Source organism: Oryza glaberrima, chromosome 6 (genome assembly GCF_000147395.1).
Source record: "Oryza glaberrima chromosome 6, OglaRS2, whole genome shotgun sequence".
NCBI lineage: Eukaryota > Viridiplantae > Streptophyta > Magnoliopsida > Poales > Poaceae > Oryza > Oryza glaberrima.
The window spans coordinates 8219501-8237618 of record NC_068331.1 but is presented as its reverse complement, the minus strand read 5'-3'; the positions used below and the strand labels follow the sequence as shown (position 1 = coordinate 8237618).

Genomic DNA, 18118 nt, shown 5'->3' with positions numbered 1-18118 from the left:
GATAAGATAGATAAGAAGTGCCATCGATACACGGTACAAATTTGTCGATCCCGACGAATTTAGCCTGCGGTAACCTATCGGCCCCTTCTAGGTCGGTTAGAATGCATTGCATTCTCGTGGTCCTTCAATCGTTGATACTCTACTTGTGTTTCTGACTCTGTTATCTTCTGGCCATGACATGATGGAGTGACATTGTTGATCCATCGAGTAAATCCACACATCCTTGGATTGCCCTGAAAAAATAGTAATGTTATTCAGTTTGGGTAGAAATTTTGTGCAAATCATAGCGGATTTTGGAAACGGTTAGACATACAACGAAATCGTTGTCTACATTGGGGCAGACAAAATATCTCCTTCCAAATGTTTGTTCAGCAAAGGATGTAGCCACCTGGCAGCGATCTCTGCACCCACACTTTGGATGCTCGGACCATTTAAGTAACCCTAATGGATTGTTCCTCCAGTCTAAGCTTGCAATTTCCACCCGACGTTCGTACTCCATCCAAGCATGAATGAACTGTATGGTCGGTTCAGGTTGCGTTATCGGCCCGCCACTGGAAGTAACTCTGACTATGTCAATCCATTGTACGAATTGACATTTCCTTACATCCTCCTATGTACATCCATTTTGGGATAGTTAAGTTAATGATAGTACTGAGGAGTGATGAAAAGAATAGTTGTAATTACCACGAAATCATCGTCGACAATGTTTGGACACACGAAACACCTTTGTCCTCGAGTTCGGTGCCTTACGGACCTTATGATGTCAGGTCACAACAACGACACTCCGGACGCTCACGCCACGTGGGGAGTCCTAGGGGATTTACCTACCATTCTAAAGCCTCAGCAGCAATTCGACGTTCATGCTCATCCTTCCACCTTAGGTAGTCCGATCTTGTTTCACTACGTGGGTATGCACGTGTTCCGTCGTTTTGTGGGTTCTCCATGTCTACCCACTCGATGAAGTTGCACATTGGACGATATGTCTGCGTAAGATGTTACAATTGTGTACGAAGAAGTTAGTTTTTTTATCCATTTGTACTTCGAATAGATGAATCATACCTAATCAAAGTTCGCGCATTGGAAGAATCTCCTGCCCCGAGATTGTATCATGAGGGAAGACTTGAGTATGCATCCATCCCCACAATCGCACAAAGGACGGAAGTCCCTTAGCTAGAAGTCCCTTCTCATCCCAACCGTTCTGCAAGTAGTCAATAGCCCGCAACATACCCGCATGACGATCATGTATAAGACAAACGTTGGGCCTCATCCGCACCACTGCAATGTGCACTCTCTCTAGGAACCAGTAACAGCTTTCAGTGTTCTCACTCTCTACAAATGCAAAAGCCATAGGTAGAACCTGGTTGTTCCCATCACACCCAATTGCTGTCAATATCTGACATCGGTATTTACCTGTCAAAAAAGTTCCATCTATGCATAAAACAGGTCGACAATGCACAAAAGCATTGATGCAAGCACCCAATGAGAAAAAGGCTCTTTGCAGCACACTCTTTGTTCGATCATCAACCGATGTAAATGTATGTAGGTCATAGTAAGTATTATTATTCCTCTGGGCAATGGTGGCTAACAGACGAGGCAAATTATCATAAGAAGCTTCAAATGTGTCATACCTCATCTCAATAATCTTTTGTTTGGCTCTCCAGGCCTTTGCATAGCTTATGGTGTACTTGAATTTGTTCTCGATGTGCCTAATAATTGATTTTGGTTCAAAGCCAATGTTACCAACAACACTGCTGTACATCTCACTTGCCACAAAAGCTGAAGTGATGTTTCGGTGATACTTCTCCACCCCTTGTAAGTAGCACTGGTGCTTGGTCACAATGCTAACTTTCCAATAATCATTGCATTTACCCTTATATGCATGGACATGCCACGGACAATCTTCCTTCATGTACCTCACTTCATACACATAATTTGTTGACTTGACCACCCTAAACTCTCTCTGCAAGGAAACTGCCCAATGCTTCACCGCCTCCTTCATCTCATCCTTATGAGCATACCTAGCACCCTCAATTACCTCGTTCTCCTTATACTCCCAGGGTACATGATCACCCTCTGATATAACAAGTCTAGAGAAGTCCTCATTTGCCCAATCAGTGGCCATTACATCACCTTCCTCATCGGATGATGCGTCGTCCTCCGCTTGCTCATTATCCGAATCTTCCCTCTCCATTTCATCAACAATTATACCGACTCTCTCCCCCTCATCCGCCATGCCCATGGCCTGCTCCTTCCTTGGTTGATTTTCCTCATTTTGCATCGATGGTCCAACAACATCCCTTGCATTGCTAGGACCCTCCACATCTTCGGTTTGCATTGAAACATTTGTATCTTTCTCTTGTACCGACACAAATATAACGAGGGGCCATGACCGTTCAAAAGCCATTTCCACATACCATCTCCAAATAGCAGTGCTGTCCATCGGCATTAGTTCCCAAAAATAACCTTCTGTTGCACGACTCACTACAACAGATACTGACATTGTGTAGACTTCTTGGTCTATTCTAAATCCTCTCAACAACCAACTATAAATTGACTGAAATGTTCTCTCCGCAGGCCTATCGATGCCCTTAGATGTCATTACAAAATTTGACAGATCAACACCATCTGGACCAAATCTAATATTTCCTTCACCGTGAACTATCTGAAATGTGACCTTATTTGACATTGTGCCTGATGAAAACAATAACTACGTTAACCTCGCATTTCTGTACTACGCCCTAAGTTGCATTCTCTACAATATTGTTCTCCAAAATTCTAAAAGTAGGTTACGTTCTCCAGATCAAACTAAACTACATCTTACAGTTAACACTACTGTCTATGTCTCAATTCATACTATTATATTCTGTGCTCTGGATCTACACATATGTGCTGTGTGCTACAGATCTGCTAAAATATATGGAACTAAAACTAAAACGCAACATATATACTCAAACATAACATATTAGTACAAATGCAAAAGATATATGAGAGCAAACCTGTGATGAAGTGAGCGAACCAGCAGGGCTTCGCCGCTCCCCTTCTGCTGCCCTCCCCTCTCTCTCTTTCATTTTTTTGGATTTTTAGTGAATATAATGAAATTTCATAGAGTAGGGACGAGGCTATATAGGGGGAGGCAAAAATCGCCCTCCCCCAGGGCGGCAAGGGGGCCGCCTGCAAATTTCCATGCCCCCCTCACCGCCCATTTGCAGGCGGCCCCCCGCACAGTGTAAAATCGCCCTAGCGGAGGGCGGCAAGGGGGCCGCCTGCAAATTTCGTTGAGCGAACGGCCGTCTGCCATATCACATTCACCGCCGACGGCAGGCGACTACTTCTGTCAATTTTCGAAATAGAAAATTATTTTTGTAAAACTTTTAATAAAAAAAATTAAAAATAAAAAAAATTCTGAACTTATTCCTCTGAATCGGTGCTCCGGCCATAGCCTTGTTACTGCAAGACAGCGCATTGAGCTTGCGATATTAACCAGGCCTAATAGTTGTTTTGGGCCTAGTAGACTTGTAGAAATCGATGCTTACAGCATGGCTTGTTAAGAGTGTCGGCTCAGACTAACCTCGGGCCATAAAAATTAGGAAAAAGTACTCCGAAGGTCCCTCAACTTGTCATCTAGATACAAAATTGTCCTTGAACCATAAAACCGGATAAAACGCATCTCCTAACTTACAAAACCAGTGCAAACTAGGTCTCTCGACGGTTTTAACCCTGGTTTTGACCGACGTGGCAACTGACTCAGCGTGGGACCCACGTGGGCCCCACATGTCAGTATGTCCACATCATTACCCATCCCTTTTCCTTCTTCTCTCCGTTCCTTCTCTCTCTTCTCTCCCTGCGACGATGGCGGGGCACGGCCTTGCGGTGGCGGCGTGACCCTGCGGTGGGCCGAAGGGATAGGCGGCAGCGGCGGCGCTGCTCGGCAGTAGCTGGCAGGCTGCAGCGTCATCGACTCTGTCTCTCCCCGTTCCTCTTTTTTTTCTTTTATTTATGGCTTGTTTCTCTCCCCCGATGCTGTCGCTTTCCATGGCAGCTCCGTGGAGGTTCGTGCAGGCGCGGCGGCTGGATGTGGCCGGATGCGACCGGAGGCCAAGACAACACTGCCTACAGCCGTCAAGCCCCCACCCGCCGCACACCTCTCCCATCGACCGAGCTCTCCGCCGCTGTCTGTGCCCTGCAGGTCAAGGTTCTCATTGCCACCGTCTCAATTGCATGAATGTCTCATCGCCAGCTGCTCTCGGCCACCGCCCGCTTCACCGCCGGTTAGCTATCCCGGCATTAATGGCGATCGACGGCTAGGGGAAAAGCCGCGACGAGAAGGGCGGAAACCACGGCGCCCTCGACCTCGCTGGGAGACATGCGGCGGTGGGAGGCGACCACGATGAGGTGCGGCGTGGCCGCGCGCGCTACGGCATGGAGGTGCGCGGCTTATGCGAGGAGGATGTCAGTGACGAGGGGCGCCGCAGCTGCGCTCACGACGACGGCAACGAGCAACGCCGAGGCCGCGGTCACGTGGGTGGCGAGGGGCGAAGCGGCCGCGCGCACGATGATGACGTGGGTCTCCTGCTCCGGGACCGTCGTGGCCCTGTGGCGGGTGGTCCTGACGAGCCGCGCTGTGGCCGTGTGCTTGACCACGAGGTTCTCCCGCTCCGTGGCCGCCTCGTGCAGGTCGGCGTGGCAACGCGGCAGCAGTGGGTCAGGCGCGGGTGGTAGAGGAGGCCCGGCGGATGGGGAGGAGACCGGCGGGGCGACGCGGGAGAAGAGGAGGAGCGCGTCATGGCACCAGCGCACGGCAGTGGTGGAGGAGAAGAGGAGCGCAGGCGCCGCCGTTGCCGGGAGCTAGAACGGCGGGAGGCATGGCGCGGGAGGACGGCCGGAGCGGCGCTCGTTGGGGACGGCCCTCGCGGATGAGCAAGGGCAGGAAGGACAACGGCAGCTGGGGCGGCGGCGATAGCGCGTTGGCCGGCCAACTCCCTCCTCGTCGACTGGGGGGAATTTGACGGGGCACGCCGCGTCGCGGACGCCGTGCTCGCCGCCGCAGACCCTATGGGCGAGGAGACAAGGGAGGCCATGGCGGTGCCTGACCGCGACGTGCTCCTCTACATGAGTCGTGGTGGAGGCCGGTGCGGCATGGTGCCATCCACGGTGGAGACGTCCGCGGCGTGAAGACGGCCTAGGACGCAACGGCCAATGACATTGCACGCCTCTTCACCCTCTACCCGCCAGCGCTCACCTACGGCATCCACACCAACCTCCTCCTCCGTCTCTCCTTCTCCTGCGTCGCCGCCGCCGACCTCATCCTCTCCCGCCTCGCGCCCACTGGCTAGCTGCCCAAACTAGACAGAGAGGAGGAAGGGAGAGAAATAGGAAGGAGAGAGATGACGCGGACAGACTGACATGTGGGGCCCACGTGGGTCCCACGCTGAGTCAGCTGCCACGTAGACCAAAACCGGAGTCAAAACCGCCGAAGGACCTCGGGTAACCGGTTTTGTATAGTTAAGGGACCTCGCATATCTGGTTTTGCGGTTCGAGGACGCATTTGTATCCCGATGACAGGATGAGGGACCTTCGGTGTACTTTTTCCTAAAAATTATCCAGCCGTTGAAGTCTTGGACCGTCGTGGTTTCGTATTCTCGTTGACGCGTCCCTTCTCTTGTTGGAATAAGTCCACTTTGACTCCCTTAAAATTACGCGAATCTAATACGTGACCCTTAACCATAAAACCGTATAAGTTAACTCTATGAACTATTCAAAGCAGTGTAATTTAATTCCCTTAGCGGTTTTAGACGACAGTTTTGTTGACGTGGCGATGTTGACCTGATCTGTGGGGTTGACGTGACGCTTAGGTAGCACTAAAATAAAAAACTATGTGGTCCCCATTCATCATTCACACACACACACAAATGTGGGGCCCATATATCATCCCATATCTATCTTTCTTCCTCCCTCTCTCTCCCTTCTCTATCTGTTTCTTTTGCTCCAGATTTGGCGCGGGATCTGGAGTAGCGGCGACGGTGGCTGAGCAAGGGCCGGAGCGGCAGCAGCGGCGGGGAGCGTGGGAGCTAGAGTTGGCGCGGAGGCAGGAACTCGAGCAGCGGCGGCGGGGAGCGTGGGATAGAGTTGGCGCGGAGGCAGGAACTCGAGCGGCGGCTTTGGCGGCATGTGGCGACCCCGTGGTGTGGGTGGGGAGGGGGAGGTGGAGGAGTGCGGGGGAGCGAAGGCAGTAGGGCACGCCGAGCCTCCTCTTTTTCCATACGCCGCAGGTGGGGCCAGCCTACGGCGGTGGCGCAGATGGCTTCGAGGAAGGGGACCCCAGAAGAAGGATCCAACCATCGCGTCGCTGCCATGGCATTCTTGCCACATGATCAGCAACAGCAGGCTCTCATCAGTGATGAGGTACGCGACGAAAGCGGTGAGGAGGAGAGCTCGACGGCGCGATCGCCGTGGCGACCTTCACTTAAGCCGATGCGGAGGAGCGGAGGCCGGCGCAAGCTGAGAGGCGCGACTGGGGTCGGCGGCGTCTCGGGCTTCGCTGTCGGCATCAGCCCACTCGTTCGTCAGCCCCGCGCGACACCACCGCGGGGAAGGCCACCAGCTGGACACTCCCCGCCTTCTCCAGCGAGATGGGGTCGTCGCTGCTCCACCGCTCTCCTCCAGCTCTCCGCGGCTTCGCCTCCGCTGCCGCTCTTGCCCTCGCCTCACCGCCGCCGATCTAGATCCCGCGCCAAATCAAGAGGAGGAGAAGAGAGAAAGGGAGGAAGGATAGGCAGGGGATGACATGTGGGCCACACAATTTTTTTTGAATGATGGGCCCACATAGTTTTTTATTTTAATGCCACCTAAGCGCCACGTCAACCCCACAGATCAGGTCAACAGTCAACATCGCCATATCAACGCCACGTTAGCAAAACCGTCGTCCAAAATCACGGAGGGAGTCAAATTACACTGGTTTGAACAGATTAGATTCGGGTCGCCTTAACAGATTAGATTCGGGTCACTTTTAAAGGAGTCAAAGTGGACTTATTCCTCTCTTGTTCCTTGTGATACGTGGGCATTTCCGTCATTGGGAAACCGCACCAGGATCGAATCCATCCGACGCAAACAAGCCAGAGGTAACCGCCACTATCCCAATTTACCAAAACGCCCCAGGGCAGCGAACCCCCAACCCCAAAAATTACAACCGCAAACCACATGCCCTGCCGCCGCCGTCTGCCGTCTGCCGGCTGCCGCGCCATCTCCCCCAAATCACCCGGCAAAATCGAAAATTTCCCCCCAATCTTCCTCGGCACGGCGCGCGCTCCTCCCTCCCCTTATCCGCTCCTCCTTCCCTCGCAAGCCACCGCCAAAATCCATTCCAATTCAAAATCGCCCCCCCCCCCCCTCAAATTCCCCCCACTCCCGCATTATAAATGCCCCCTCTCCCCCTCCCCATCGCTCCCCACGCCGCCGCCGCCGAATCCCCACACCCCCAAATCCCCATCCAAAAACCACCTCGATCCGCGACGAAGATGCCGGCCGCGCCGACGCTGGTGCCCGCCTGCGACCTGGAGGAGCCGCTGCTGGCGGAGTCGTCCGAGCGATTCTCGATGTTCCCGATCAGGTACCCGCAGATCTGGGAGTTCTACAAGAAGGCGGTGGCGTCGTTCTGGACGGCGGAGGAGGTGGACCTCTCCGCCGACGCGCGCCACTGGGACGCCGCGCTGTCCCCCGACGAGCGCCACTTCATCTCCCACGTGCTCGCCTTCTTCGCCGCCTCCGACGGCATCGTGCTCGAGAACCTCGCCTCCAGGTTCATGTCCGACGTGCAGGTCGCCGAGGCGCGCGCCTTCTACGGATTCCAGATCGCCATCGAGAACATCCACTCCGAGATGTACTCGCTGCTGCTCGAGACCTACATCCGCGACGGCGCCGAGAAGGACCGGCTGTTCCGCGCCATCGACACCGTCCCGGCCGTGCGCCGCAAGGCCGACTGGGCCATGCGCTGGATCGACGGCGGCGAGCGCTTCGCCGAGCGCCTCGTCGCCTTCGCCTGCGTCGAGGGGATCTTCTTCTCGGGCTCCTTCTGCGCCATCTTCTGGCTCAAGAAGCGGGGGCTCATGCCGGGCCTCACCTTCTCCAACGAGCTCATCTCCCGCGACGAGGGCCTGCACTGCGACTTCGCCTGCCTCCTCTACGACCTCCTCCGCGGCAAGCTCGACGAGGCGCGCGTCCGCGAGATCGTCGCCGACGCCGTCGACATCGAGAGGGAGTTCGTCTGCGACGCGCTCCCCGTCGCGCTCGTCGGCATGAACGGCGACCTCATGAGCCAGTACATCGAATTCGTCGCCGACCGCCTCCTCATGGCACTCGGCTGCAAGAAGATGTACAACGTCGCCAACCCCTTCGACTGGATGGAGCTCATCTCCCTGCAGGGCAAGACCAACTTCTTCGAGAAGCGCGTCGGCGACTACCAGAAGGCGTCCGTCATGTCGAGCCTCAACGGCGGCGCCTCCGCCCACCACGTCTTCAGCATCGACGAAGACTTCTGATTTGCCAATCTCCTCGTGTACATCTCCAATCCTCGCAGTCACTTGCTCTCTGCCCCCCTTACTAGTAGTAGTAGTAATACATGCGCGTGGTGCTCCCTAATGTTATAGTTGGTGTGTTGCTGGTTCTTGTTGGTGATGTAACCTAATGAATTATGAATCCAGTTGTTTAGTATCAGCTGCCCGTGTCCTGCACGCAGGGTGTTCGACGAAATGGCTTTGAGGCCTAAGCTAATGTGTGCGCGCAGCCAGGGCGTTCGACCAAATGCCTACACGACGCCGTGCCAGTCTGGGAGTGCAGGCAAGGCGTTCGGTGAAATGCCTGGGAGGATAAGGGGTTGGGGGCGGATTAGGGTTTTAGGAGAGCGCGGGACCATCTCCTGGCGGCTGGTTGCGGCGCGCCAGATTTGCCGGCCTTGGCGCCTGGCCCAGTAGTACACAGAATCTACATGTGAATCGCAGCTGTAACTTTCAGTTGGATAATATTGTAACGGTGAGATTTCAGTTTTTGTACTTATCTGTCAATCTTTTGTTAATCTGTAGTACTAATATCAATCTACCTTTGGTATTTATCTCTATGTACTAATCGCTAGAATTTACTCTAAAATATAATAACTTCTACATTAATATTCTCTTCTCAACAAATCACAATCCTTCACCATTCAAAATTTTTCACCTACTTTTAATTCTCATACAATTACAATTCTCCCCTATTTAATTCTACTTACTTTCTTAATAGTTATGTCTAAAATTTAGAGATGTTTATATTCTAGAATAGAGAGAGTATTATGAAAGGAAAATGTCATGTGTAATGCTATTTTGCGTGACATTAACAACCACTTTCGTGTGATCATGGCACGAAAAATGGCCTCATGTTTGTATGGCAGAAATGCGCCCACATCAGTGGTGAAATCGAAAGGTCCAGCATCCATCCATTCAGCTTTCCAGGCTTGTTACATGACGGTGTTCCGTACTCGCAGCTGCTTGGGAAGGGTGGCGCACGCTTTAGTTGTTTATGACCTAGTAGCTGTACATACACCCGCTCCATTAACTAGTCCGGTCCTTATCGCAAACCAGATTGGAAAACTGGAAGCAGGGCTCCCGGGAAAACAGGGCAAAAGTGAAGAAGGGCTTTTAGGTTTCGCGCCAACTGGGATTTGGGCGCGGCGGCGCGCGCGCCCACTGACGCTCCTCTAGTCCTCTTCCCTCCAAACCGTTTCTCTTCTCGCGAACATTTTCTAATGCAACGGTGAGCAATTCAGAATCTTGCCCAGATGCATGTGCCCCAGCCAGTTATCGGAAAAAGTACACAGGAGATCTTGAACAGTAAAACCGGATACGGCGCATCTCCCAACTTACAATACCAGTGCAAATTAGATCCCTTATTGGTATTGTTCCCGGTTTTAGCTAATGTGGCTCTTTAACTAGGTCTTCGTCTCATGTGGTATTAACATGACGCTTACGTGGCAATTGATAAAAAAAAAACGATGGGGCCCACAAGTCAATTGCACTAGAAAAATAAAAAAAAATGGGGCCCACATATCATCCTCATTATCTCCTCTCCTCTTTTGGTTTTCTCCTTCTCCTCGCCTCCGTCACTCGCCGCCGGCCTGCCCGCCTCCCTCTCCCTTGTGTTCCTCGCGGTGCAGTACATCGCGATGCTCCTCACGGCCTTTGCCGTTGTTGCATGGGAGCCCCACCACCGCAACCGACCTAGCTGCGGCGGCACCACCGGGCACGGGCGGTGGCCGGAGCAACCACCTCCTCGAGAACAGATCAAGCGACACAGGGTGTGAGCCGCAACGACCGGCAACGTGGTGGAGGAGGGAGTCAGCGGCTATGTGTTAACGACCAACTTTGGTAATCCAAGGATCGGATGTAAAAGAGGAATCGAGACGGAGTTCGAGATAGAGATTGTCCCGGAAACAGAGCGAGGATCGGCTGAAGTCCGAATCGGCTACGACTAAGATCGGCAGAGTTCGGGTCGGACAGGGTTAGCCGATTGAGCCGAATCCGACAATATGACACGGCATATGTTGTCGGGTTAGGTTGACATGCTTCATGATGATTGCCACGCATGGATAGAGTCATGAGAAGGCAATTGTATCTATTAATTAGGATATTTTATGCAATTTCCTTAGAGATATGTTTAGGCAAAAGTCTGTCGCAAGGACTTATGGTATCTTAGAGTTTGTTAGAGATAAGAGTCGGGTCCGATATGGACATATTTTGTAATTCTCGGGTATAAATAGACCCGAGCCCTATATAATCAAACTAACACACGTTTAATACAATCTCGGCGCATCGCCACCCTTTTTACTTTCGTTTTATTTCGACGAGTTCTTGCTTTCGGGTTGAGTTGCATCGGTTTCGATCTTCAATAAGAGGTAAAACTTGTTATGGCGGCTTGCGTTCTCGGGATTAGTGCTTCCATCTTTATGATACTCTAATCTTGTTTATGTAATTCGTCGAGTTATCATATATCTTATATAATCTCTGCCAATATCGCTATCTAACCTCTATTCGGCTAACATCTGTTGCTAGAAGGTAGCCGATTAGGTTAAATATCGACGTTGACTTAGATTATATATGATATCTACCACTCTATGAAACATCCAACGGCTTGATTGTCTAGATATTGTTCTTCTTTTCACACTTATAGCTGCATCAGTTGAGTTTGATCTTATGAGTCGTGATTAAAATCTCAATCTCTAGCCTGCCTTTGGTTGTTGATTAGGGTAGCATCGGGGTTTCAACCGATCTTACCTGATTTGACTATATTTGTCTTATGTGCTTAGTTGACATGTTAAATCTGCCCTTTATCTTAAGATTTTGTTGCATTTAAGTATATTAGGCTTTTTGTTTGACATATTCTACTTGCTTTAATATCTTAATATAGAGTGGTATCGGAGTACTAGCCGATACATGCTAGATCTATCTGATCGGCTATGCTATGAACATACATAGCCTCATTATTAGTATATATTTCGATCTAAGTGATTTATACTGTCTCGGCATGGCGACCGATCTTTCCCAATCACTTGATTTAAGTATATATCGATATAAGGTTTATATATTGCTAATATCTACAGCCGATCGAGTAGATTTAGTTCTTTCTTACTTCTTAATGATTGTCGATCGTTGCATATATGACATCGGCTCAAAAATAAATGATATGTCATCGGCAATTAGCCGATCGGCTATCGTTTGTAGATTTAACCGCGGTTTCTTTGTCTTTGTTTCTTGTTGATTGCAGGATCAAATCAACTGGCACACTCACACACCCAAAGGCAAGTTTTGGACCTGCACTGGAGTTAAGCAGATCTCCCAGGCATCGTGTTTTTACATCAACACTATGACGTGGGAGCAGGTGATGTGGAGGAGGGCATTGGCAGCAGGCATGCCATGTTGTCGGCCATGGCTTCCTCCACTCGCAGCCTTTTTCCACCACACGCACCACCATCACCCCCACCTCGTCGGTGACGACGATGACAAACTCTCTCCATCCTTCCCCTTCCCCTCCTCCGCCCACCCACCCCCCCTCCTCCCACCTCACCAACAACGATGACCGCATCAACGCAAGCACCTCCTTCCCATTCACCCCGAGCGCCGCTGCCGTCGCTCCCTTCATCCAACTCCCTCTTCCTCGGCGTCCTCGCCCCCTCCCCTTCTCTCCCGTCGATCTTGAGGAGCGGTAGCGATGCCCTCCCCGTCCCTATGGACCCCGACGACGAGAGGCGGCCAACGAGCTCCACGCTCTCCTCTCCTTCATCTCTCTCTTCCTCAGCGAGCTCCACGCACAAAGGCCGGCACCCAACACCTTCTTGGTCTCCCTCCACATCCCCTCCATTGCTCCCAGTACACGCGTCACCGCCGGACCTCCTCCTGCCTCGTGCCTACTGGCCTCCGCACCCGCCGCTTCGCCCCACCCAGAAAGAGAGAGGAGGAAGGAAGAGAAGAGGGGAAAGAGAGAGGGTCATGACATGGATCACCCTGACATGTGGGACCCATGTGGGTCCTACACCGACTCAGCCACTACGTCGGACAAAACCGAGATCAATACCGTCTAAGGACCCAAAGTGACACAGTTTTGTAAGTTAGGGGATATTATATATTTGGTTTTTGGTTGAGAGACGATTTTATAATGAGGAAAGTTAAACAACGGGATCCCGTCAGGCCGAGATCCCCTTTCATTCACCGCGTCATCCATCGCAACAGCGCAAGATGAAGGGATTGGATTGGATTGAAGAGAGAATGGTGGCGCCGTCGTCCCTCGCGTCCTCCCACCTCTCCCGTCTCGTCGACCTCCGCCGCGCAGGTAGCGCTGTCACCATCGCCGCTGTCCCGGCGCATCCGTAGAAGCTCCGTTGGGGTGCTCCCGCCGCCGTGTGCAGCACCATGGCCGGATCTGGCAAGGTTGCCATCCTCCTTCCTGCTTAAACCAGCAATGCAAGCGAATGAATTTTTAGAGGGCTTGGAGGCAAGCGAGCGATGTCGTCCAGGAAGTAGCACCAGAAGACGGGCTTCTTGGACACTGCTTCCATCTCGATCGACCTCTGTCAGCGGGGCGGCAAAACTGTCAACGACGTGCTTGTACGATTGGACCAGCCGCGGCTTGCGACCGGCGGTGGTGTTGCCGGGGAGGAAGAGCAGGTGCCAGCTCCGCTGCACGCCATCATCGTCCGGCCGCAGCCTCAGGAGGACATTGTACTCCTTGTACTCCAAGGGATCCTCTCCTCCTGCTGTTGGGGCGCCGATGCATTAGTGGTGGTGGAGCGCCGCCGGAGGAGGAATGGGCATGCGGTGCAGTGGAGACGATGAGGGTCATCTGATACCTCGCAAGTATCATCTGATACGTGGTAGAATAGCATGATACATGATGTGTATCACGTGATACCGGCTAGGTATCATGACCAGATATCTCGCAAGTATCACCTTCTACGTGGTAAGAATCGCATGATACCTTATAGGTGTCATCTGATACCTTGCAAAATCACCTGACACGTGATAAAATCGCATGATACCTGATAAGTATCACTGATACCGGTTAGGTATCAGGACCTGATACCTCACGAGTATCACCTTTTACGTGGTAAGAATCGCATGATACCTTGCAAGTATCACCTGACACATGGTAGAATCAATGATACCTGATAAGTATCGGGATCTGATACCTAACCGGTCGTTTTGGAACGGGATTCCGGTATATAGCAGCCCCTTTTATAATGGGTAATTTGGAACCGTGCCATTATAATTTTTCAAAGTTTGAGATATGCCATCGGTATCTCAATGACATGTAGGACTCACATGAGTCAATGATATGTGGGTCAGGATGGCATATCTTAAATTTTACAAAATTATAATGGCATGGTTACAATTTTCCCTTTTATAATTCGGTGACAAGACGAGGGACCTCTAACGTACAACCCCAGTTACGCCCCAGCTCAATCCGCTTTAGTAACCTACGAGTCGGCCCAAGGAAACTTGGGGCCCAACGGAGCGGCCCAAATAAATGGGCCCCTGCGTATGGCCATAGATGAGGCTTAATCCTACAGCCCGTATGAATTGGGCCCATGGCGACGGCGATGAGAAGGCAGCCCAATCTTTACATCCTGCAGACCACGCGGCCCGTGATGATCGAGCACAATGGAGTCGTGATCCGCTGCGTCCAAAGTACCAGACGTAGCGAACCGTGTCAAATAAAATCTGGCCCACTATCCGTCCCCTCATCGCCGCTGCTCATCTCCTTCCTCCCCCAACGCGAGTCCACCGAGACCCACCCCTGCGACGCCGCCGCACAACTCGAGCGGAGCAGTGTAGGCGAAACCCTACTCGAAGCCCGCGGCGAGCCACCGCCACCTCCAGATCCGACCACACCGCGCCGCCGCAGCGATGGTGTACTTCGATTCGTGGGACGAGTTCGTCAGCAAGTCCGTCGAGCTCTTCCGCAACCACCCCGACACCGTAAGCCCGCCACCACGATCCTCTCCTCTCCTCCCCTCCGATCCTCCCTCCCGGCTTTTCTTCCTGCCCGATCTAACCTTCCGCTTCGGTGTTTGCATCCAAGACCCGCTACGTTGTCAAGTACCGGCACTGCGAAGGGAAGCTCGTGCTCAAGGTCACCGACAACCACGAGGTACTCGGATCGAACTTACTTTTTTTTTCTGGATTTGTTTCGTTTAACTAGGCCACGGGCGCCTCGGCGAAAATTTGGGTGAAAATTGGCAAGTAAACGCGAACGGATGGAGCGGAATTGATCAGATAGAGAGAATTCTGGATATGTTGATTCTATTCGTTCATATATGTAACTTCCTATGGATTGATTTCGTTGTGTTTTGTGTAGATTATCGATTTCGTTGTGTTTTCTGTAGAATATTCATTGGTTGTGTGATCTGGTTATCAGCATGTGTAATACCATCCGCCGTGAGAACACTGCTTTAGCAGGGTCAATTTGCCAATTACAATGCACCTCCTGAATATGCTATGGTAGCTCTTGTTATGAAGTAGAGAATGTATAATAAACACTTATTGCATATGAAATTGGAACGGCTGCTGTTTGTCTGAGTGATGTATGATTCTGTTGATAAGTGTGAAAAGCTAAAGTATTTTATGTATTCCATTATAGTTTCCCATATATGGTCATGCTTACCTTTCCATTCTACTTTAAGACAAATAATTTGTGTTTAGGAAGTACACTTGTGCTCATCGGTTTCTTTTTATACAACAATATGCAATATGACCTACTTTATTTGATTAATTAATTATTGAAGGGTGAACGTGAGATAGGATATCAAACATATCAATTATACATCTATTTCTCTACTAGAAAAAAAATGCCCATGCGTTGCAACGGGTGAATGTTATTTTAATCTTATTATTGTTATACGGTTTAGCTAGGATGAAATTCAATGTGGGAATTCGCTTGGATATTTTTTTTTAGAAAATTATGAGTTGCAATTAGGAGTCCGACTTTCATCTCAAGTTAGCATGCAAATTTTTCTAAAGAGATTTCTTATACGACTCCTTTTGTATTTCCAAAAGTAAACGAACCTAAAATCCGACTCAAACACGGATCTATATTTCCAAAAGCAAACGAACTATAAAACCAAGTAAAATACGGATGACGTATCAAAATACCGGCAAAAACATCTTCAATTTTTATAATAGTAGAGAAGAGATAGAGATATATTCTAGTCCAGATTTGCAACTGTTCTATGCTTGTTTGACCCGTGGTGTGGCTGAATTTATTCATCGTTCTATGCTGCTTGTTGTCTGCTATATATGATGTTCAACAAGACAGGATTGACAGTATATAATGGATGCCTAGCTGTTAGTTCTGTGCTCTTCTGGTACTACTAGGAAAGCTTTGACTGAAAGAATGCCACAATAAATAAATCACTGTAGTGTCTTTTAACTGCACATTGTGATGCATCAGTTTTCATCAGTTTGTGGTTGAACAAGAAGGCTAGGATTTTGATATCACCATGATGAACCCTCTACTCTTTACTATAATTAGTTTAACCCAGTCAAATGGAATGAGAATATTGCCCTGAGTTTCTACTGCAAACAAGGAGCTGAAAATCTGACAGAATGTTCTTCAGCTGATTGCTCTGGCATAATTGACAACTACTTGTTACTTGGTAGTCCTTTCTGTGTGTAAATGTTTATTGTGTGTTGATGAATGCCTTGTCAATTATATTCCACACAAGACACAACCCAATAGGTAGCGCTTAATAACACTGCGAAATCATTTCTTGCTTACAGAGAATGTTAGAGCTTCTTCTGTTGCCATCTATTTGGCTGGCAGGTGTATATTGCATGGGAAAGAAAGTTTTTAGCTGTACCTATGAACCCCCTTGGCAAATACTGTGACTCAGAAGGTGTGGTGATACTAGATTTAAAATTACAATATACTAAACCATGGGGATACGAGGCAACTGACATACCATTATTTTGACAACTGCTGCACATTAGGAGCATTATTAATGTTAGCCTCATATTGTGCATGTGTGGGAAGTGGTACTCTTTTTCTCAGCATTTTCACAGCAATGTGTCTATCCAATGTTAATGTCATACTCAACTAAGGAATTGTGCAGCTACACAGTGATCCTCTATTATGCTTTGCTGGTGTGCTTTTGATTTCTAGGGCAATGGATTGTCATAAATGGCTTTATTTTCCTTTGTTAGTTGCACAAAAGATTAGCACATGTTTTCTTTTAGGAACGAGAGTAGCAATTACAAGAAAAACAGCGAGAACACCGAAGAGGCCAACTAATGGACAAAGTAAAGTCTGGACGAGAGTAGCAATTACCCACGTGGCATCCACCGCTGTTGTTTCCAAGTACAATTTGTGTAATTGATAATTCGAGGAGTATTAGGCCATGATTTGTGTTGAAAAATTCCAGGGCTTCGTATTTGGCGTAGGATACAGAGAATACAATTAGTTCCTGTTGTTTTCTTTTTGTAGCAAGTTTGTGTTCGTGAACTCCAACTGGTAAAACTCTAGAACAAATTTGGCCCATAGCTAATACTACTACTTGCTTGAAATACTATTTTTATGTTTTATTGCAGTTGTAGATGTTCTGCTGGAATCTTGCAATGGATGCTTATACTATGTTGGTTGCAGCAAATTTGTTATATCATGCGCTCTCCTGTACTACTGTAACTGTTGTAATATTCCATTGTATTTGATTAAAGACATTGTATTCTGGTGTCAACTGCGTATATGTATGATCCAAATAGGAACTACTTTGCTGACTGAAATGTATACTGCAGTGCTTGAAGTTTAAGACAGATCAAGCTCAGGATGCAAAGAAGATGGAAAAACTGAACACCATTTTTTTTACTCTCATGACCCATGGACCTGATGGTATGTCTATTTTCTCCAGAGCTGCAGACATTCTATGTCAAGCCAATATAAGTGATGTTTCACTAATGTATTCCTACTCTTTACGTTGTGCAGCTGATATAAGTGATGTTTCGGGGAAGGAACAGGCAGAACAACAGCAATCAAAGAAAGGCCGGGGCAGGAGGCAGTAGTGTATTGGGTCTGTCTTGATTTTGTTCAAAGTAAATCATAACTGAAGTGGTGGATGGACATTTTGGCTCTTTGATTGCTCTCGTAATGTTCTGAAGGAGATGTGAGATATTTTGGGATTAATTCTCTTGAAAAGAACTGAGTACCTCATTACACTGTGCCTGATCAGAAAAACAATCAAATCTTCAACCCTTACTTTTGCCGCACCTCTGTGGTTCTTTTAGTATGATACGTTGCATGATAATCTCAGAAATTCTTCGTTGTATCTTGCAAACTGCGTGGGGGTAGCAAAGCGATGTGTGGTCAGTTGATACTGCAGTTGTGAAGCAATTTGCATATGCATTCCTGCCAGATTAAAGCCGATAAAATTGGCTGTTTTTGCTGTGTGGCTCCTCTATATGCGGATCTGCCCATACATGTGGTTCACAAATATTTGTTTGTTCCTTCTTTCTTGGATTCAGAGCAGCAATATCAGGCAATATCATCAGAACGTGCCCGCTACTGCGATACGCAAATTCACCTCTGAACTCGATGCAAATTGAGTCTTCTT

General features: G+C 49.3%; 2 protein-coding genes across 2 annotated transcripts; both read left to right on the top strand.

Moving 5' to 3' along the window:
* Positions 1–7400: 7400 nt before the first annotated feature.
* On the top strand, positions 7401–8709 carry LOC127775386 (ribonucleoside-diphosphate reductase small chain-like). The gene has a single exon (XM_052301609.1). The coding sequence runs from the start codon at positions 7416–7418 to the stop codon at positions 8532–8534; it is 1119 nt and encodes a 372-aa protein (XP_052157569.1). The 5' UTR covers positions 7401–7415; the 3' UTR covers positions 8535–8709.
* A 5537-nt stretch (positions 8710–14246) lies between these two features.
* LOC127775398 (signal recognition particle 9 kDa protein) lies at positions 14247–17691 on the top strand. Its single transcript, XM_052301634.1, has 4 exons — positions 14247–14495; positions 14599–14667; positions 17307–17400; positions 17494–17691. The coding sequence occupies exons 1-4, from the start codon at positions 14424–14426 to the stop codon at positions 17568–17570; spliced, it is 312 nt and encodes a 103-aa protein (XP_052157594.1). The 5' UTR covers positions 14247–14423; the 3' UTR covers positions 17571–17691.
* Positions 17692–18118: the final 427 nt, after the last annotated feature.

Bases quoted from the DNA above. Each gene is read 5' to 3' on its own strand.
- LOC127775386 (XM_052301609.1), top strand. From the start codon at position 7,416: ATGCCCCCTCTCCCCCTCCCCATCGCTCCCCACGCCGCCGCCGCCGAA.
- LOC127775398 (XM_052301634.1), top strand. From the start codon at position 14,424: ATGGTGTACTTCGATTCGTGGGACGAGTTCGTCAGCAAGTCCGTCGAG. The intron at 14,496-14,598 runs GTAAGCCCGCCA...TTTGCATCCAAG, and splicing joins TCCGCAACCACCCCGACACC to ACCCGCTACGTTGTCAAGTA. The intron at 14,668-17,306 runs GTACTCGGATCG...TGTATACTGCAG, and splicing joins AGGTCACCGACAACCACGAG to TGCTTGAAGTTTAAGACAGA.